Source organism: Osmerus mordax, chromosome 3 (genome assembly GCF_038355195.1).
Source record: "Osmerus mordax isolate fOsmMor3 chromosome 3, fOsmMor3.pri, whole genome shotgun sequence".
Taxonomy (NCBI): Eukaryota; Metazoa; Chordata; class Actinopteri; order Osmeriformes; family Osmeridae; genus Osmerus; species Osmerus mordax.
The window spans coordinates 16693529-16715528 of record NC_090052.1 but is presented as its reverse complement, the minus strand read 5'-3'; the positions used below and the strand labels follow the sequence as shown (position 1 = coordinate 16715528).

At 52.3% G+C, this 22000-nt stretch overlaps 1 protein-coding gene across 1 annotated transcript; it reads left to right on the top strand.

Moving 5' to 3' along the window:
- Positions 1 to 61: 61 nt before the first annotated feature.
- camsap3 (calmodulin regulated spectrin-associated protein family, member 3) lies at positions 62 to 21860 on the top strand. Its single transcript, XM_067233534.1, is given in 19 exon segments — positions 62 to 529; positions 6188 to 6459; positions 12156 to 12296; positions 12564 to 12647; positions 14120 to 14258; positions 14357 to 14496; positions 14608 to 14692; positions 14838 to 14874; positions 15032 to 15102; positions 15342 to 15414; positions 15515 to 16604; positions 16606 to 16917; positions 16919 to 17650; positions 17753 to 17880; positions 18101 to 18393; positions 18531 to 18624; positions 18725 to 18843; positions 18980 to 19098; positions 19239 to 21860. Coding segments are annotated over 19 exon segments (4362 nt in total). The 5' UTR covers positions 62 to 396; the 3' UTR covers positions 19539 to 21860.
- Positions 21861 to 22000: the final 140 nt, after the last annotated feature.

Genomic DNA, 22000 nt, shown 5'->3' with positions numbered 1-22000 from the left:
GGATGCCAGTGTGGAGCACCTGAAAATCCGTCATCTGCGCGGGGCTCTAGCCGACTGTATAACCAGCTACACGCATTATAGTGCGAAACGGGAGATAAGTGTTTTTCATTTGTACAGATGGGTTGGGGGCTACAGTAGGGAGTGAGACCGCGCACGCCTTCATCTCATGACCGTTTTCTTCACTAAACTCGTGGAGAAATATCTTGAACTGGATAACCCGTTACTATATAGGTTTTTTCCCCCGGAGAAAACGCTTACCCACATCCGTGTTCCTAGGACGTTGTGCTATGGAATAGTCAATAATGATAGCTTGAATTTTTGAACGTTTATTGTAACCAACTCTTTTTCTAGTTCTGTTTCCTCCTCCCGTTTCCACGGCCTGTTTCAGTACTCGCTATGGTGGACTCAAATGCAACGAGGAAGACGTTTGTTGTCCCAGAAATAAAGCCATTGGATTTGTACGATTTTACTAGGGCAAAAATATGCGCAAGTGTCGGTTGGCTGTTGGCTAAATCATACGGCAATGCAGGTATGTTGTGATTTATAGTTTTATGGTATGTTTTCCAACACGCTTCCCCATCCCCAGTAATCCAACATTTTTCCATATCTGTCAATCTAATGAAAAACGCTTGCATGAAGGTGAACTGAGGGCTGTGTGTAAACTCAGCGATTTTGGGCACACAAAGAGCAGCACATGAATGGATCGTGCACTGTAGCCTAACCCTAATAGATGTTTTTTTTTCACATTCTTGGGATGTTGTCTAAAGCACAACATCATTTAATCTGAATGAATGCACCATTAGGCTACGACACAAAATGTTATATTTTTTTCTTGTCTAGGCCTATAGACTAGCCGATGTGATTTTAAGCCGATTTGATGTAGCCCGCATGTCAAACCAGACTGGTGCATTGAGGCCTCTAGGTTATTTTTGACAGGTAGCTGAATATTGGCCGTAATGATAATCAATTGAATCATAACACTTTGAATAATGTGTGCTAATCACATGTTTTCGGCTTACGGCATGGATCTAGTTCTAGCAACTGAACAAGTACATTCATAGCTTACTCATCGATCCTTGAATATAAAAAATATATAGGTATATTAATCAACTATAATGCCAAAGGGCGGATATTCAAGAGGCGCGTGTGTACAAAGCACCGGCTCTCATGACGCGGATACACACCCACTTTAGAGAATCCTTTTGTTGGATGAACTCCCACTCCCAAATTTGGGATAATTTACAGCCCTATACTCTATACTCTTCACCCTATTGATTGTTCTTACTAAAATATACAGTATAACCTTTTACACTCTCACCTACACAATTGTTCTCTTAGCTGTTACTTCCTCATTCACGACTATAATTTATTGAATCCATGCCTGGAAAGTGCTTCCCTAGATGTAAACAAATCTCTCCTGCCAGTGACAATGAGATGAGCCTGGGAGACATCACATATTCCAGTTTAAATTTGGTTATGGTGTGACACAAGCTCAATTGTACTTTAGCAACCTGGCTTATGTGTCATGTGTTACGCAATCCCTAGCCATGGGTCCAGGCTGCTGTTTCACTGTGGGTGGCCAGCCTGCTCAGGGCATCAACACCCAGCCCCACTCGGGCTCTGCCACACCCTCTGGGCCAAAGTCACCCCCAAAGCCAGGCTAAAGGACTAAGCCCTGAGACTGACTGCAGTTTGGAGTATGTTATATACAGTGTGAGGATGCTTTCCCCTCTGCTAGATAATCTGCTGAACCGGCCCAGGACTGCAGTTATCTCCCTGCCTAAACATGGTGACATCATCAGTTCCCTTCCCAGAAGGCTAATGTTGAAGAACAACAGATATTACTGCTGGAGCAAGATGTCCTGTTCTTTAATTGTGTATGAGTCAGTACCCACACCATAATCAGTTTCTATAGTGAGTTTGTTGGAAGACGAATTAACAGTGTGTGTCCAGGGATAGTGTTGGTGTGCTGTGTTGGTTGTTGTAACTGAGACCCCCAAAGCTCTTACCCTGTTAAATTCATATCAGTAAAAACCAGAATAGATGTTTTTAAATACATTTGCTTGTAAAATGTACACACTCACTGTAGGCAACACAACTTCAGATCTCAAACAACTTCAGTAATTGAAAGGAAATATGTAGCCCCTCCTTAATTCACTCAGCCTTTCCCTATTGATTCCAAATTCCTCAGAAAAGAAAATGCTGTTCCCTCCTGAATAAAGGTCATAAAAGCTCTTGTTTGTTCAGCCCAGAGGAAACCTGTTATTGTGGCTCCACCTTGTTACTAGAGCTGCAGGGACCAGCCTGCTGTGATGTCATCACAGCCGTCAGTGTGTCTAGGGTGGAAGTCGACAGGTGAGCAGGAACTCAGGAGGATCTGGGGGCAGCTACCGGGGCGAGACACAAACCGTGGCTGTTAGCATGTGATGTGCTGAACCTCCCAAGTCTTTCTGATGCTCCCTAACAGATGTTCTCCTCTTGGGATACCCGAGAGGATCTGAGGGAATCAAGGCCAACCCCCTTAGCCTATGGGTGGAGATCTACAGTCCACTCTGGAGTAGTGCACATGTAAAAGCCCAGGGAGGCTACATTTGAAATGAGCATTGTAAAAGAAGGACCTTGGTGCTTGCATCCTTCTCATGTTTTGAATAAGCTGATGAGGTCCTTACAAAACCAGGTCTGTGATGATGGGTTATCCATGTGGAAGTGGAAGGCATCATATTTTGTTATGCTAAGTGGCTCTTTGTAGAGTTTGAGAGTTTGTAGGTCAGCCGGATACCCCCTGCTGTGTCGTGGACTGCTGTACTACTGCACAGCTTTACTGGAAAGCTTACTGTCACATGCAGATGGGAAATGTGGAGGGGGAAGGAAGACCACCTATCTGGTCATGTGAAAGGGAGCCCGGTTTCACCAATGTGTCTGTGAGATTTCCTTTGTGAGGTTGATTTTATTGATTTAGCTTTGAAATGAGGTGCAGTTTTAGGGGACGTTTATTCGCGTATAAAGAGATATACGAGATGTGTGATGTGCTGTCTGGACCTGTATGCTGGAGCTTTGTTGGGTCTCTGGAGGTGTTGAGACTTGAGGTCACATGTACACCACAGCGTAAAGCTGCTTTTTCACCGGCCTCATTTCTGGAAGAATTAAAGCAACAAGAACTGGCTTTGTTCAGAGTGTGAATATTTCTTGTTTGATCCTGTCTACTGCAGGAGTATTTAATATTATTTACAGATGAGAAAAATGTAGATGATAGCAATATAATATAATTTTGTGAAAGAAAAATGTGTAATGCCTGTTAAACAAAACAATATCTTCCTTAGATCAATATAATAAACACAAGTATTGATTCCCCTCAGATTTACAAAATGTTGCCGTTTTATTGTTATCTGTTAATCATAATTTGTAATGAATCCGGCCTCGCAAAATGCAGACATTTGAGTCAACCCTTCCTCTCTTCCATCGCTTACCTTTCACGCTGCTACACATCTGAGCTCTTATGAATAATTGAAGTCTTGTGAGGGTTCTTGAAGGGGTCTAAGCAGGACAGTCGGAGTAGTATACTTAGTTCAGCCTCTGTGTTTGTGGAGGCTGCCGTGGCCCTTCATTAGGACAAAGAGGTCTTAATGTTCACTTGTTACCATGACAACCCGTCTGAAATCCAACGCTGGACGCTGCTCTCGGGTTTAAAGTGGAATGGAGAGGGAAAAATGGGCGGCCTCACAGAAGACTCCCAAGGGAACTAGCTTAACCTAAACATTGGTTGGATCGAACGGACTCCTGTTTGTGTCCTTTAGTATCTGTTGGGCCCATGCCTATAATGTCCGTGACATGACCAGTACGCTAACTCAATCAATTATGCAGGAGGCCACATGGCCTCTGCACCCCCCCCCCCCCCCCCCCCCCCCCCCCCCCAACCCCCTCCCACCCCCAGGGGTTGGAGACCAAACACAGAGGTGTCATTAGTACCTCTGTAAAAGTCTATTAACTTAACTGGTATGCCTGTCTGACTCCTTGACTTTTTTTAATGGGATCAGTTGCAGGTGCAAGGTGGTTCTCTCATGCTTCTTGTTCTGCATAATTTAGGCTACCTAGCTGCCAAACCACTTTCCAGAATTGCCCGGATGTGCATATTTGACCTTTGGCCTTTCGGCTCTGATAATAGATAAACCATGACCTCTGATCTGTATGCATGCATGTATGCTATGGGGAGGGAGGGGGAAGGGAGGCCAGTGTGGTTAATACCTGTACACAGAAACCATAATGATTGCTGTCCAAATACTTACCTGAGGCATCGTTGATTTCAACATTGTGTTGACATTTTCCTCTATTTAGCTTGAGCTGAGGCGTTACCATAATTCCCTTTCAGTCTGTCTCCTGTTTCAGCTGTTTGTGTGGTGTAATCTTGTTGGAAAAAGGGTTTACATTTGCAGAATGTCCATTTTCCCACTCTCGTGTGCGTGTGACAGACCGGTCATTCATTTGCTGGACTGTTCCTCAGGGAAATGATGCTTCTATCGACCACATCCATCGCTCACTGCTGTGAGCTTTGCATCCTGCTTTGCATTCTGGGTATAGTTTGTCATGGCTATCTTGGAGGCCTTTACCCCATGTTTCTAAAGAAGTATCTTCCTCGCTGCTTGTTGGTGAGACAACAACATTGTGAAAGTGTTTCTACTCCTAACGTTGCCCTCTGGAGTAGTAAGACACAAAGGGACATTCATACCCAAATATGTGCTCTCAGCATGACTAACACTATTGTATTCTACACCTGTAATTGTTGTTTGTGAGGGTAAGCTATAGAAACAGAGAAGCCAGAACATTGTCGCTGATGGGCGTTACTTTGTATTGTGCCCTTTCAATAGGTTAATTACAGAACTCCTAATGACACAACAACCCAGTCAGGAGAATCTCATTATCCTTCAGTCTGTCCTTATGGGTTGAGGAGCAGCAGTGACTCACTGATTTACCGAGGCCATATTTGTCTCGCTACTTTTCTTCTTTTCTTTTCTTCCTTGTTCCTGACTTGAATAATCAAATATGTTGCTGTTGACTGTAATGTGTGCATTTTTTTCTGTGGAAGTATTGGATTGTGTGGGTTTCAACTCCGCCTGAATGCAGCTAAACCTGTTTTGGGTGTGTCATGTGTGTGCTTCAGTGTTGTGTGTGTTTGGTGTTCGGAGCTTGTTTACAGAAAAACCAGTCTCAAGTGCTCTCTTGGTGTTTACTCAGAGCGCTGCTCCTCGATTATTATGTAGGGACTTCCAGAACTTGCTGTGGGCTCTAAGGTTTTGACATTCTGCTTTTGGGTTCATGTTATAGTAGTAGGCGAGCCGTTATAAAAATATGTTGCATTAGCTCCTGAAGGAAGTGGCATTTTACAACGGCTGGGTTTCTAAAGAACCTGCCAAGCTTATCTCTAAGAGTGGTTGTCTGGTTATCCTCAGACTGTAAGCCCTGGTCTGGATACCCTGAAGTGGCCTGACTACCGGCCTCACTCTCCAGCAGGGCCCTGACATGTGACCTGACGGGGGTGTAATGCACCGCAGTATCGTAGCCGAGGGCGACAGGATGACACACTCGCAGTGAGCGGCCGGTGACAGGACAGGGGAAATGGCAACAGCCGTGTTTTCCTCCTCCGTGAAAGACGACAGTGGAACCACTTCAAGCGTCCTGTCACCTCATCCCCCAACCCTCTGGCTTTTTTTTATTGTTTTGACTGGCTTTGCTGAGGAAGTTTTACACGCTCGCTCGCTCCCCCCCCCCCCCCTCTCTCTCTCCCCCCCGCTTGTACACACACACATGCATGCTTCATTTAACCCCTGCTCTACGCACTCAGTCAGAAGATTGTAGCTTTAGGGCAGAGGCTAGCCTGATATGCCAGTGAATGTGTATCTGTGTTGCATCAGGTAGCAAATACTTCAACCCGAGCTTCACCCACGGTGGCTCTAAACTCCTCGTTTTTCACTTCCATTCACAAAGCGTTCCAGACTAAACGGGGAGCTGTCATGTTTAGTAGATGTTTTGTGTGTGTGTGCGCGTAGCCAACATCCTGTCCTATTTTCATATCCGGCTGCAAGACCGTATCCTTGTCCTCGTTCTCCTTGGGTTGCTGTGGTCTCTGGGTTCCTTTTGAACTGCTTCTCTGTAACAGCTTCTGCGTTTTGTTTCGTGTCCCTCGTCCCTGTAGAGAATGTACCGGTGGAGTTGCGGCAGCCGTTCTACAGTGACCAGTACGAGCAGGAGCACCTCAAGCCCCCCGTCACCCGCCTGCTGCTGTCCTCCGAGCTCTACTGTCGCACCTACGGCCTTCTGCAGGGGGGGCCGGGGTCCGCGGAGGCGCAGACGCCCCCCAAAGACAACGCCACCCTCCTCCAGCTCCTCGCCAAAAGGGGCGTGGCTCCCAAAGACCAGGACTCCCCGGTGACGGAAGCAGACCTACGGCACAAGCCCATCAAGATGGTAAGGGCCCCCCGGGGGATTGTCGTCGAGGTCTAGGATCGCTGTTGTTATGGCTCGACCGGGTCTTTGAGATGAAGGTTTACCCACCTGGTGTCTCGCTTCGTTACTTCTTTGGGGTGGTGTCCACCAAAGGTTCATGTAAGGAGACATCACGGTTTGACTGGGCAGGGAACCGCTCGTCCCAATCAATCCCGCCATCGATCTTGTGGGGACACACAGTACAGATCTGAACACAGGAGTACAGGGGGGGGGGCTAGCCAGGGGGTGGGGGTGGGGGTGGGTTGCAGGCCGGGTCTGGCGGTATATGTGGACATGTTTATGCTTTGATTCCCGGGATTAAAGGACATCAAACAGATCCTCCCCAGCCCCCACTCTTGCCCCACCGTGCCCCCACCCCCCTCAGGATGAGTGGTTCCAGCTGTGAAGGGCCAGTGCAGTCTAGGGTGGCTCTGGGTGGAGTCAGTGCTGACTCGAGGACACAGCTCTTCAGTAAATTCGGGGTAGCCTGGGCGGGGTGGGCAAGCCACCAGAGATAGACAAAAGGTGGGTCCAAATCCGGTTTGTAGATTAGAACAATGGCCGAGCAGCACCCGTGAAACCGAAGCCCGTGTGTTGAGAGAGCACTCGGGGCTCGTAGCTAGCCCTCAGCCCAGCCTCTGAATCAAGCGGAACTGGTTTGTTCTCTCAGACGTCTGAAATAAAGCCCCCTTTCCCCCCCCCCCGTCCCCCTCCTGTACAAGTAGAAGAGCCTCATGTTTCACAGTTGTCTTCTCTCTCCATGAGAACCGATCTCTCCCCTTACGTGTCCTAAAGGGCTGACTTGGTTGCGCTAGCACAGGCTTTGCTTCCCGTTGGATAAACAACCTTTTTAAATTCCGCTTCCTTCCTCGTCGAAAATATGATTTGCTGTTTGACCTTCGACTGACTCCATTTAATTGGCCGTCTGTAGGACCTCGTCTCGTCCTGGAGAGCTGGGCTGTGTTCTGTTCGTGGGAGTGGGGGGAGGGAGTGTGTCTCCGGGGACCAGGGAAGACGTGGTGCTCTCCTAGTAGACGACTGAAAGCTCCCCTCTGCTCCGCTGCCTCGGCCTGGTGGCCGTGGCACCAGGTGTGTCACCGCCGGGCCCGCTGCAGCCATAACGAGCTCACTGGTGTGTGAGCGAGTGGAGTTCAGCTTGTGTGGGCTCAGCCCTGGCCTACGCCACCGGGCGGGCCTGGTCGAGGCAGCGCCCGGCGCACTCCCAAGGCCCGTCGGTGAACCGTGAGCTCGGCTGTCAAGTGTTGCCTTGGCCGCCTCTGTGCTGCAGTGCTGGGCTCTGGGCTCGTGTGCAGCTGCCTGGCGCTGGGGAAGGGAGGCAGCGTTGCAGGGAAAGTGGGTCATGCAGCAGCATTAGGAGGATGGAGCAGCAATGTTGGGGCCTCGGCCAGTAAACGGCTTTGGAGCAACAGCAATCTGCTGGGCTGCTTTTTTATATTAAAGCTCAACATGTCTTTGCCACACACACACACACTAACACGCGCTCAGAGTAAGCATGCTCACCACCAGAGCAAAGACATTGTTTACTCGCTGCCAAACCCTATCTTAATCTTTTATATATGTCACCACGTATATTATTGACCACTCTGATATGGTATTGATAAAGCCACAGCTTGCGTCATTGGATTTAAATGTTTTATCAGAGCCGGTGCCAGGAATGTCCAATGGGGCCGTCTGCGTTGAGGTTCTCTAGGGGGGGGGGGCCCACCTCTGGGGGAGCTTCTGGTCCAGCTGAGCCTCTTCCCTGAAGGACACCCAGCTAGCTGGAGGACTCCCACTGGGTCACGCTGGTGATGTCCCAGGCCAGCCCCCCCCCCCCCCCCCCGCCCCCCCCCCATCGCTCCTCAGATTGGAGGATAAAGATCTTTTGAAGATTAGAGATAATCTGCCATCCAGACTGAACGTCATCATCCCAGTCCCCATCACCCAGAACGCACCACTGAGTCACACCACCGCACCGTGCACACGGCGTGCGTTCTCACCAGACATCTTTGTGCAATGCGTGCTGTTCATTAATTCTCTCCACGCCCCGTCATGTACTTTACAGATATGTTGTTTGGGAGGGCGTCCGTGGGTTTGTCATAAAGGGCTAAAGGGCTGCCTTTTTGGGATCGTCAAGGTCAGTAGTTGAGCTGTGATGTAGATAAGCTGGAGCCCGGAGTGTACATGATGGCTAGGCGCTGACACTTTGTCTTAAATCATACTGCTGTGTAGGCAGGTTTTTGCTCAACTGAGCATCAGTCAGAAGCTCAATGTGAATTGGAAGTGGCAGACTTTATCCCCGGGATCAGGAATGATAAACTTTGCCTGGCAACATTTGGTCATGGGACTGTGCCAAAGGAAAAGATAATGTTCACTTTCAATTATATATTCTTTGTTGGTGGTTTGGTAACAGAGACAACAGAAGAATGTTTCAGATCGAGTGACTGATCTTATAATGTGTTGTTTCTGAGAAGAATCTTATTAAAAAGCTAGAGTCCAGATAGCTTTTTCTGCCAGACTGTTTAGCCATGTCATGTTCAGAGACCCATGTGCTGTTAGAGGGGTTCCTGTTCTGGACCCCCAGTTGGGCCCCAAACCTGGCTGATCCCTCTGTTTATCTCTCTCTCTCTCTCTCGCTCTCTCTCGCTCTCGTGCTCTCTGCAAGCAGCGCGCTGAGCTGTTGGTGGGGGAAGGGGTTAAGTCATATTTCAGACATAATCAGATTTCACCTCGGTCCTAATCGCTGCTAATGATTTTCTGAAATGCCTCTGCATTCATTGTTCATGCCTGCTGTTGACATGCGTGGCATACGATGTAATATCTGGAGGGTGAGGGTAAACGTAGTAGGAATGTTTATCTAATCATGCTAGCTATTTTCCCTCGGCCCTGGGTTTCTTAGCACAGAGTCGATGTTAAGCTGGGAGCGCCGCTGTGTTCAGGATTGTGGTATGGTGCATTGTGGGTCAGATTGTTGGTTGTTATGACGATCTGGCAGAGCGGGCGCTCTGTATTCCAGGGTTGTTCCTCTCTCCTCTCTCATTAGGGAAACTTGTGATTTGGCTTAGCGGGCTCTGGCGGGGTCAGGACGGGAAATCCGCCCCTCCTCCCTCCACTCTCCTTTCATTCCTCTCTTTTGTCATGAAAATCCACCTCTTCTCCCTCCTTCCAATCATTACTGTACCACACAAACAACAGAGCGCGCCGGCAGACTCTCACTCTCAACGGCTTGAATTCTCTTATATTTTCACCCGGTCAGCAGTAAACTGTCATTGATAAAACTCTGTTTGTGCTGGTATTACCCCCATGTGGGTCTCTGGGCCCAGTCCTGGGGAAGACTACTGTGGCGTTAGTCTTATTCAGTCTAGCCCAGCCCAGTCCATCCTAGCCCTCGCCCAGACGTCATCACAGCCTCATCCCATGCCTGTCTCCCTCTGCGATGCAGACGTTTGCACTGAGCAGACAAGCCGTGGCTCCCAGGGTCCCTCCCTCCAGCAGGGGCCCTGAGTGACCGAGTCCGTCTCCTGGCCCAGAGAGAATGCCATGTGACGGGTCCCCGCTGGCGCGGCCCGCTCTCCCACAGCACCGGGCCAGCCCGGCTCAGCAGTTCAAGCATGGGTAGACAGATCGAGCTGCAGACATGCACGGAGCAGCATCAGCAGCGGGGCACCACAGGACACAGCCTGGGGTAGAGTGTGTGTGTGTGTGTGTGTGGGGTGTGTGTGTATGTGTGTGTGCTCGTGTGTGAAGCTACAAGGAGAACACGCACCTCTCCTTGGAGTTCTAAGAAGGAGTACAAGGGGACAAGCACTAGTTAGCACAGATTAGGCTCAAACCGGGCTCAGATCAGGGATTGTGGAAAGACCTCTGTGACTAGGAATGTGTTGTTATGACCCGTCTGTCCTCTCCATTGGCCGGGGTTAATGATTATAACAGAGTGCCGGCTGTGGTGAGCCAATCACCAGGAGGGTGGAGTCCCACTGCTGGGTGGGATGGAGGCTGGTGTGCATTATGTGGAACACAAACTGACACAGATTGAAGAGACCAAGATAGAACGGTGATGTTCTGTCTCCGGCTGACAGCAAGAATGAATAAGTCAACGGCTTCAGAGTCAAATAAATGCGTGTTGTAACCGACCGCGGGACATATTTCTACATGCTTGTATCCACCATCTTCTATTTAGCCTCCACTTATGGGATCTAGTTCACATTGTTGTTGTTCCTCTCTCGCAACGTTCAGTGGTTGTTGTTGACTTCAGAAGGATCTAGAAATGTCCCTGATACAGCCTGTGTGCCCCATGCCCGTCCCGCTGGCCCCGTCCAGACCCTGACTCGACCAGGCCAGGCTGTCAGGACCTGGCCCGGCTCCTCCGGGGCTAGCAGAGCCCCCCTGGTCCTCCGTCAGTCTGTCAGGCTCAGGACGCCTTCAGCTGGCTTCTGCTCTGCCGTCCTCCGTCTCCCTCGTCTATGTCTCTCTCTCCTTCTCTCTGTCTGTCTCTCTCTCTGTGTGTCTCTGTCCTTCGGAAACCTCCCGAGCAACCACTTATTTAGAGAACCCTCTTCTCATACGCTCGTTCCTCTCTGACATTGATTATATGAGCTGTGGTGGATAAACACGGAAACTTTTCCCTTTAGAGGTCAAAGGTTGCTTGCTTGTGTGTGTGTGTGTGTGAAACGTTGACTGTTCTGAGCCGGCGCCCTATGGAGCTGTCTGGGCCTGGCTGCAGGTGAGCCTGGGCCCATGGTGTGGCTGGAGACGGCATCTAATGAGCTAACCCTCTTAGGGGAGCTAAGGCGCTCTCTCTCTCTCAGCTCATAATGTTGTTGTTGTCGGTGTGTTTTAATGGACTCTGGCCTAGGGAAGAGGCTCTATAATAGGCTCTGACTATGAGAGAAGGAGAGGCTATTGCTGCTGCACTAGGGATGTTTGTGGGCGTACAATATTGTTGATGCCTTTTGTTCTGAAGATTTACATCAGTCTCTGTGGCGCTTTGGGAGGGGGGGGGGGTTTAAATATTATTGTTCTGCCCACGCACACTGGTTCCGCTGCACTTCAGATGTATGTGTCGCGCGCACGCACGCACGCACGCTGCGTTCACTCCAAACGACCGCTGCAGCTCCTCCAGCCCTCCTCAGTCAGTCAGGCAGTTGCAGTGCGATACGGTTTCCTGCAGCCTGCCACACATGACTCACACTGCTGGGTTTCACAGCAGACGCGGAAGAGGGAGAAGGAAAGGAAAGCTGGAGAGAAAGTAGAGGACGAATCGGCGAAGGAAACCCCCCCCCCCCCCCCCCCCCCCCCCCCCCCCCCCCGGCGCGGAGCTGATATCGTATTGATTTATTGGCGCGTTTGTACAGTCAGCAAAGGGAGCAAAGTACACCCCCACTCTCACGCACGTACATGCGGCCCGCTTTAAAGCACAAGGTCCCATGTTGTCACAGCAGGTCTCTCTTCCCACACGAATCTTGACCCTGGAGACACCTAGTGGCTGAGGGTGGTATTGAAAGGCTTTGCAGCAGCGCACTCCTGGCCGGGCTGCATTGCCCTGGCGGAACAGTAGACATGTCACCAGGATCCATTATAGCATTAGAGCTAATTGAATCATGTTGCAACTGTCATCTGTTCCTTGCTGCTTGGCCCTGGCCGGACTCCTCCCATTCTCTCTCCTCTGATTGGTGCAGAGTGCCCACTTGGCAGTGATGGATGCCCTGATGGCAGTGGGCGCCACGGAGACGGTGAGCGCTGTGAAGACGTGCGGCGCTGCGGAGCTGCTGGGGGGAGGAGCCAGCTGGGAAGCAGCCCTGCTCCACTGGGTTAACGAGGTAAGGAGCCGGGGACATCTGGCCCCGTGGGCCCCCTCACGATGTGTTCACTATGTCCACCAGTCACCAGACTGGGCGTCGAACAGACACCAAACAATCCCATCCAGTGAAAGAACCACATATTTCGATTTCCTAAATGAACGCTAACATTTTAACCAACAATCAACGCCGGGCGCCGCCACGCCTAATGTTGGCGGTTGACCGAGGCGCCGTTGAGGCGCCTGTCGGTGCACCGTGTGACTTTGAGGCGTTCTTGACGTGTCCTAGCTGAACCAGAATCTGAAGAAGCGAGCGGAGGGGCAGAGCGACTCGTCTCAGAGCTGCACCGAGCCCCAGCCTGTCCAGGCCTCTGTGAGTTCCCCTCTCCACACACACACACACACACACACACACACACAGATACACACATACATACATACCAGTGGTTCACATGACATGCATACTCCAGCTGTAATCTCTTGGATTACACACATACGCTAACACTCTTACATAAAACATTGACTCTGTACAAGCACATTATGTGCCGTGCATTAAGCTTACCACGTAGTTCGGCTGTCGGCGCTTGGTGCCGTTACACGCTTTCTCCCACGCCGCACACCAAATGCACACTTCACCGCGTCCCTCACTGCAAACCGAGTGTCTCTCCTTCTGAGTGTTCCATCCTAGCCCTTTAACACCGAACCCTTCCTTCTTTCCTGTGCTCCCCCTTTACCTCCTTCATCTTTTCTTCCCTCCCTTCCTTCCTTCCTTTCTCCCGGCAGTGTCCCACTCGCTGGTACTGGAAGCTAGTTCCTGTAAGTTCCTTCCTGTCCTCTGTTCCCTCCCCTCCTTTCCTCTCCCTTTCCCCATCTCCCTACTCTCCGTCAGCAGATTCACGACTGACAGGTCGGTTCTCCACCCCCCCCCCCCCCCCCCCCCCCTTCGTCCGACGGCACCGTATGAGAATGCCAGTTTGCCGCTACATGCTCTCCCGCATCAACCTGGCGATGTCACTGTTGATATCATGAGACGTGGCAGGGAGGGAGGGGGGGGGGGGGGGGGAGAGGGGGGCTGGTGGTGGTGGTGGGTGGGGGGGGTGGGGGGGGTGATGCACGCTGGCCTTTTGTAGCAAAAATGTAGCAGTGCATGGAGAAACATTTTTAGAAGAGAAAAAAAACACTCCTGGAAATGACATTTAAAACCTGTCCCTCTGGTCGTACCAGAGATAGGGGAGTGTTCGGGGAAGGAATAGTTTAGTTAGACTTCCAGGGAAGTTGTTGGTGTTGACACTGGCTCGACCTGTCTTCGGTTGTCCTACCTGTTTCAGCTAGAATATCTTTTCTCTCTGCCAAGGCTCTCACCTGTCCTAGTTTCTCCTGACAATCGCCTCACTGTTCCCAGTCTGCACTTGCTAAACCCCTCCCCAGGCTCCTGCAGTCTGGCTGCACCTCTCTCTCCTCATACATCGCATGTTGTCTGTTCTCTCTCTCTCTCTCTCTCTCTCTCTCTCTCTCTCTCTCTCTCTCCTTCGCTCGTTTACTTCACTTCACTTTTGCCTGTCCCATTTGTCGTGTGACCCTCGAACCAGGTGTGCCTTGCTTGTACGGTCATTTCTGTGTTCACTGCCCAGTCCCGCTTGGAGAATAGTGACCTTGACATTTGTGTTGCAGTGAACTCAAATCTCCAAATGCAAACGTCCAAAGGTATTGCATTGACAGTGCTGAACTGTAAAGCGAGGTCCAAGGATCTCCCGTACTGTCCCATGTTTATCGACTAACCACCTCTCTATCTCCTGTCTCTCTCACCTGTCTTTCTGTCCGTTTCTCTCTCTCTCTCCCTCTCAGATCCGCTACAGAAAAGATAAGATGCAGTCCAAACAGAAGCCCACGTTCCCTGTGGTGAACGACATAACAGACCTGTCCAATGGCTGCGCCATTGCTGCCGTCATCCACTACTACTGCCCTGGCCTGCTGCGACTGGAGGGTTCGAGCAAAAACCTGGCAACCATAACAACAGATTGACTACAGAGCTACCCCCGTGCTGGGAAAGTGCTTAGTGATTCGACCTCCTCTGTGTTTCAGATGTGTGTATGAAGGAGTCCATGTCGGTGGACGACAGCCTGTACAACCTGCAGTTAATCAGCGAGTTCTGTGACAGCTGTCTGAAGAGCTGCTGCCCCCTGGTGTTGGAGGACATGCTCTACGCCCCTCAACAGTTGCGGGTGTGTGGGCTGTGCTCCTTCATAATCTGTATCACACATGCTCTCATTCAACATCGGTTTAGCCACGATAACAATAATTGTTAGACTAACAGTGGGTTGTCTTCTTCTCAGGTCAACATGATGAGCTTCCTGGCAGAGCTGATTGGCTGGTTCGAGGTACGAAGGCCAGAGTTTGTTCAGCCTGTAGACGTGACGGGTAAGCGAAGGCCATTGAGGGACTGGTCTATGAAAACGACGCAGCTACTGTGGCGTTGCATAGATGTGATTTTCTAAAGCCCTCTTCATGTGTATGAAAGAATGCTATTCCTTTCCATGTTGAACGTGACTTTCTTTTCTCCCAGATGCTTCTGCACCACTGACACCAACCAGCAGTAACAGGTAAAGCACTTCATCTAATAAAAAAAAAACAAACAAACAATAAAATAGAATATTAAAGTAGTTAATCTACCTCGTTGTGCCTAGTCCACCCAGTGCTGGGGAATTATTAGTCCTTTGCTCGGATTGACAGCGTATCCTCTGGGTCTGTGCATTTTAGCGGCTCTACCTCCATCTTCAAAAAGCCATTCCTCCCCATCTCCTCCCCAGTGTCACCAGGGGGCGTGTCAGGTGAGAACAGCGTTGTCATGGCGTCACACGGCATGTTGGCTTATTTCGAGTCTGTTCACTGTTGCCTGTGCCTGTGTGTGTGTGTGTCAATCTTTGTGTGTGTATATCTTTTTCTGTCTTTTTGAACCCATTAAGTTGATTGGAGTGTCATCGTTTCTGCTTGTTTTGACGGTTGTGTTTGGTGCATTTTCGTGTGCATGCCTTTACTTGTGTCTGTGTGTGTGTCTCAATGTGCTCAGGATCTCTGACTCAGTCTACCTCAATGTCCCATATAGAAGGAACTGGAAGAAGTTGGACTAGGAAGCCTCACAGGTGGGTCTCTCTTCTGCTCCATAAGACTTGGCTCTCCTACACATGTAGCCGTTTATCTTCCGTTGTACATAATAAAACATTCGACTTCCTGTCTCTCTAGTCGCCCTTTGTCGGCTGTGTCCTTCAGCATTCCCTTCGGCCTGGACAGCGACGTGGACGTTGTCATGGGCAACCCCGTGAGCGCCATTACCCGCTCGGTCAGCTCCGACAATCTCACCCCGCCCGGCCCCACTATGACCCGCGTGCCCTACACGCCCCCGGAGGACCTCAGCCACCTGCTCAGCAAGGCCCCTCGGGCCAACGGCCCCCTGCCCCCCCAGAGGGCCTCGTGGGCCACCCAGAACCCGGGCGTGCCCCTGGTCCTGGAGGAGAACGGCCTGGCGGAGAGCGAGACCGGCGAGCTGCCCACCATCGAGGAGGCTCTCCAGATCATCCACAACGAGAGCAAGATGGAGCCGCGCCTCCACCCCGACGGCGCCCCCGACGGCTTCTACCTGCACTCCCCCGACGACAGGCACAACGGGAGCCCCGCCCCCCTCAGCTGCTCCGCCCCCTCGCGCTCCGGCATGCTGTACCGGCCCACGGGGGAGGCGCACGAGCCCGGCCGCACCCGGCACGCCTCGGAGTGCTCGCGAGACGACGACTCGGTCCTCCGGGACGGCAGCGTGGACTCGGACGCCTCGGAGGACCTCCCCAAGGCCCAGTCCACCCCCGCCACGCCCGCCGCCGGCTCCTCCAGAGGGCGGGGCGAGGAGCCGCCCGACAGCGGCGTGAAGATGACCAGCTTTGCCGAGCGCAGGAAGAAGCAGGCCGCGGAGTCCCCCAAGGCCGGCGAAGTCCCCGGCCCCCAGCCCACGTCCTGGGGCCAGAAGTCCGAGGAGAGCCCCGGCCAGAGCCCGGCGCTCACCACGGAGATGTCCGAGCTGGGCGCCAGGCTGGAGGAGAAACGCAAGGCCATCGAGGCTCAGAAGAAGCGCATCGAGGCCATCTTTGCCAAGCACCGCCAGAGGCTGGGCAAGAGCGCCTTCCTGCAGCTGAAGAAGGAGCAGCGGGACGGGGAGGGCGAGGGGGAGGAGGACGCGGAGAGCCAGGTCAGCGCTTCCTCCACGGAGGAGGAGCTGAGCCGCCTGACCCTGGAGGAGAGGCTGGCGCGCATGGAGGAGGAAGAGGAGGAGGAGGAGAAACGCCCCCCCCCCGGTGGAGGAGGTCGGCAAGGTCAAACCGGGGCCACGCCACGACAGGCCGGTCCCCCTCTCCAAGGACAAGGCGCTCACGCCAGGAGAGAAGGGGGCGGGGACCCCCGGGGGGGAGAAGGGGGCGGCGCCGCTCGGGGACTACAACAACGCCGTGTCCAAGCTGAACGCGGCGCTCAGCTCCCTGCAGAGCGACATGCAGCGCCTCTCCGAGCAGCAGAACCAGCTGATCAAGAAGAAGGCCGCCTCCACCAACAAGTCCTGGGTGATCCCTCCCAGCCCCAAGACGTCCGCCCCCGCCGCCACCCCCCTCGGCGAGGATGTCCCGCGAGTCCTCCCGCGACCTCAACTCCGCCTCGTCCTCCCCCTCGCCGTCCCGGAAGCTCCTCCTCGGCCACGCCGCTCCCAAGTCTCCCCACGTGGTCCCCCTTAGGGCCCAGTCGGTGCCGCCCAAGAGCCCCAAGCACCACCACCAATACCCCCGGCCCCTGGACGCCAAAGTCCCTGCCGTGTCCCGGGTCCTCACCCCCCACCACCAGAACGTGGACAGCCTCCCCCACCTGCGGCGCGTCTCCCCCTGGCAGTCCCAGGTGCAGACGTCCTCCTCCTTCACCATCTCTCACTCGGCCGGCCAGAACGAGCCGCCGCCGCCCCTCCCGGCCGGGGCCGCCCCGACCCCCGCCCCGACCCCCGCCCCGACCCCCTTCGCCCGGGCCTCCGACGACAACCTGTCGGACGCCGGCTCCAACGACGACCACAGCATCTTCAGCATGGACCTGGACGCGGGGCCCTTGCAGGCGCTGGCCGGTAGGCCCCGCCCCGGGGGCGGGGGGTGCAGCTCCGGGGCGCCGTCCGAGTGCTCGTTCGAGAGCGACGTTCCGGCGGCGGCGGTGAACGGCAAGCGCGGCAGCCTGATTGAGATCTCCCTGTCGGCCCTGCGGGGGGACGGCGAGGACGACGACCAGGGGCCGGACATGTTCTCCGACTCCATGAGTGACATGACCGAGCCGGAGAACAAGGGAGGGGTCGGCTTCTTCTTCAAGGTATCGTCTGTCTGTCTGTCTGTCTTATGGCACTGTGTCTGTTTTAGCCTGGTGTTTTAGCCTAGTGTCTGATTCTGTGTGTGTGTGTTTGCGTGTGATCAGCAGGACGACAAGGTTCGGCCGGAGGACGAGATGGCCCAGCGACGAGCAGCCTTGCTGGAGAAGCAGCAGAAACGAGCGGAGGAGATGAAGAGACGCAAGCAGGAGCAGGAGAAGGAGAGAGAGGCCAAGTGAGACTTTCTCTCTCTCTCTCTCTCTCTCTCTCTCTCTCTGTTTCTCTCTCTTTCTCTCTCTCTCTCACTCACTCACTCACACACTCACTCACTCACTCACTCACTCACTCACTCACTCACTCACACACACACACACACACACGTGTGCACAGCCTCCAGCACCTCTCTACACCGCCTCGGGTCTCCCCCTGATCCTAACCCCGTTCTCCCACCCCAGCAGGCCTCAGTGGATGACCATCGAGGGGTGGGGGGACAAGGGCGAGGAGCGACCGCGCACCCCGGGGACCCCGCCGCCTCCCCGCACCCCCTCGGCCGAGGGCACTCCCCAGCGGCGGGGAGACTTCACCAAGCAGGAGTACGAGCGGCGGCAGCAGCTGAAGATCATGGAGGACCTGGGCAAGGTCCTGCGTCAGAAGCCCACCACCATGCGGGATCTGAAGAAGCAGAGGCCCAAGACGGTGTTCCGCGACGACTCGGTCCTATCCAGAAGCCCTGCCAAGGGCTTTATGGGTAAATACAGAGCTAGTACTCACCCCCCCCCCCCCCCTTTTTGGGGGGGTTTGTTATCTGTGCATTGTAGCTCATGTTTACCACATGGACGTCATTCAATATTTACTTTCCTTCATTCTCCTTTTGCTTGCCACAAGGCTCAAAGCTCAACAAGGTGTACTCCCACTCCACCATGAACCTCTCCTCCATGGCCAACGACGGTGGGACCCTGACGGTCCGAAAGTCTCCGAGGTAACTGTCAATCACGCCGGCCCGGTTTAGCACTCCCAAGGACAGGGCCGCGTTGTCCGACCATGAACCCTTGCCTAACACCTCCTGTCGTCCCCTCCAGCCGCTCTCACTCCCCGTCGAGACTGATGTCCCCGGGCAGGATGGCCACGCCCAATGGAGAGAGGGACTGGGAGAACGCCTCCACCATCTCCTCCCCTGCCTCCATTCCGGAATATACTGGTAAGCCCCAGCTTAAAGAGTCAAAACGCGGGGTTTATTTCTGAACTCACGGGTACATGTTGCTGCCAGTTAAACTGGGATATGTTTATAAACGGCGTTGTTTTTCGTTTTTTCACCCCCTCCCTCTCTCTCTTAGGACCCAAGCTGTACAAGGAGCCTAGCTTCAAGTCCAACAAATTCATTATCCACAACGCCATCTCTCGCTGCTGCCTGGCCGGCAAGGTCAACGAACCGCAGAAAAACAAGATAGTAGAGGTCAGAGCCCTTTCGGTCAAAAGCCTGGCAAAGTCCACATGGAGCTGCTCATCTCTCCCTCTGCCAACCCACAACAGCCCATCTCATTTCCCCTTCATGCCAGTTCATGGGAGTTTTCTTTGTTCCTCTCTGTCCTACAGGAGATGGAGAAGAGCACAGCCAACCACTTCCTGATCCTGTTCAGAGACTCCAGTTGCCAGTTCCGGGCGGTGTACACCATGAACCCAGAGACTGAGGAGATGGTTCGGATCACCGGCATCGGGCCCCGCGTCATCTGCCCCACCATGATCGAGTCCATCTACAAGTACAGCTCCGACCGCAAGCAGTTCACCGCCATCCCGTCCAAAACCATGTCCATGAGTGTTGACGCCTTCACCATCCCTGGTCACCTGTGGCAGAAACGCCCAGGGACCCCCAAAAAGCTAGGGACCCCCAAATAGAGCCACTTGAGAGGGGTTGTGGACATGCTGGCTGCGGGCCACTTCCTCCCCCTCCACACTCAAGCCCTTGCCCTTTCCTGGCATTATTTGAGGCCAGTCTTCTGTTTATTGAGACTCATTAGCGAGGTAGACCGCCACAGGCTTGCAAATGCTCTGTCGGCCTAAGCGGGTCAGCTTTTTGTGTGGTACGTGCGTCATGTGACAGGGCCCAGCCAGTCTCTACAGCCATTCATCCAGCACTGTCACCGCTGGCTGCAGCCTACATTAGCCTATGATTGGCTACGCCTGAACTACCTAGATTGTAATATAATCATGTTGTAAAAGGACCGCCCCTGACTCTTCCCGTCTCCCTTTTACCCTCCCAGCCTTCTCATGCCACCCTGCCTTACCCCCCCCCCTTCCCCCACCCCCGACTCCCCCCAGCCACCCTAGCTCCCCCTCGTCTCCCCCCTTGGCTCCCCCCACACAGTCCTCCATGTGACCTTAAGCACTTGGTGGTGAGAGCGAGAGGGGGGGAACACTCAGACACTGCCACTGCTCAAACAACCATACACGGGAGCAGAGTCATTCTGGCTCTCTCTCTCTCTCTCTCTCTCTTCCTTTTTCTCTTTCTTACCCCTGCCTTTTCTCCAGGGCTCGTTCTCCTGTCTGCGGAGACGCGAGTCTTCTCTCCGACAGGGGAGCTCAGCTGATTTCGGAGTGGTACTACTCTGTCACGAATGTAGGGCATACCCAAACCACCCGGCTCCTCCGGGTCTTCCTCTCTCCATTGGTCAGTCAAGACGCTAGGTGGTTCTGAAGTAGGCGGATCCAGCGAGGGCTCTCTCGCACTCTTGAGTGGCCGCCATGCCTGTCTGTCAAGAGTGGCAAGTAGGACTCGGTTCTACCCATGGAGATATTGGTTTGGAACCTCTGGAGACTGGTTGTCTCTCTTCCCCCCCATTAGAGGTGTGCTTCTCCGCACTGCTCCAACTTGACTTCGGCTGGAGACTTCTGGATGTTTTTTGATACTACTTTTGACATTTGCTGAATGACTTGCTTCATCCTTTGCAGGCAGGAAGAAGACTGAACATTTTCTGAGATTTTCCCCCTCTACCTTGCTTTAGTTCCAATTTCAGTATGTGATTATGACTGGAAATGTGACAATATCTTGATCAATGAAACTGGAAGATGAAGGAGGGCTTTATACTCTTGTTTAGCATTACCTGGATATGTGTGTGAGAAAAGATAATCAATGCTGATTTAATATATATACGAATGCTGTTTAATGCTGATTACTTTTGTTTTTGACAATGATTTGTACAAACAAGTTGACCTTTGTAAGCTATGAATAAGCTAGCCTGCTGCTTTAGCATTAGTGAGTTGTGTGTGTGTGTGTGCTTGTTTGAGAAAGGGAGAGTGAGCGAATGAGAGAGGATGAGTAGAGATAGTTGAGCAGGAAAGACTTGATCTCTCCACAATCGAGGAGAAATAAAACCTGAAGTACACGGGGAAACAAAGTTGTGTTATTTTGGAGAATACACTAATATAACTGCCTGTTTTTGTGTGTGTCTGTGTGCGACTATAAGTGTTGGTTGTAGATGGAATTTTCCGGACTGTATCAGCCCTGGTTTCCTGCCCCCCTCGATCTCGAACGGCTCCCCTCTCTATGGGGGCTACCTTCCTAGTCAGGTTATGCTTTCAGACGAAACCATTTGGTCCTAGTGATGGGGTCATGGTCAGTCACAACAGGAGATGCTGTCAGTTTCATTTGGAATCACCCACACCTGAACTGAAGCTGGATAACTCTCTTGAACCCTGCCGGTATTTGAACTGCTCTCCCTTTGCCTTCCATAGCACTATAGCAGCTGGGTGGGTCAGCTGCCCTGTCATGTCTGCCCCCCCACACCTCTGACTGCTTCCTAGATGTGTGGTTGTTTGAATGAGGTCTCATTGGAGATGTGTTGTCTAGGATAATAGGCAAAGTGTGTGACAGGTGGATGTGTGTGTGTGTATATATGTGTAAAAGATAGAAAAGGATGTGGTAGTTGAACTATAACTGGATTCGGTGCAATTCTCCTGTAGAAGGTCCTAGGGGTCCAGGGGTGTATTTATTGAGGGCTAGAGGGCTCATTTGATGTTTAGTTTCAGATTTTATTATTTATGTGTTTTGGTTAAGGTGGTGATTCACATTCATTTCACTGAATTCATGTTTAACATGCATTTGTTTTTCTTCTGTTTTGCTCTGTCGCCATGTCTGGCTGCAGAACGTACCTGTTTGTCTTTGTTCATGATTACCAATCTACCCCGGGCAACTGAAGACGAATAAAATCCTGTAAAGATCATGTTTGTCATTTTCATTTTTGGTTTATGTTTTCACTCATAAAACCATGTTAAGTTGAAAGTCAATTTCACTTTGCATGTACCGGTTGTCACTTTTTCCCCCTAAGTTTTTGTCCTTTTACTTTGTTTTTATAGTTTAG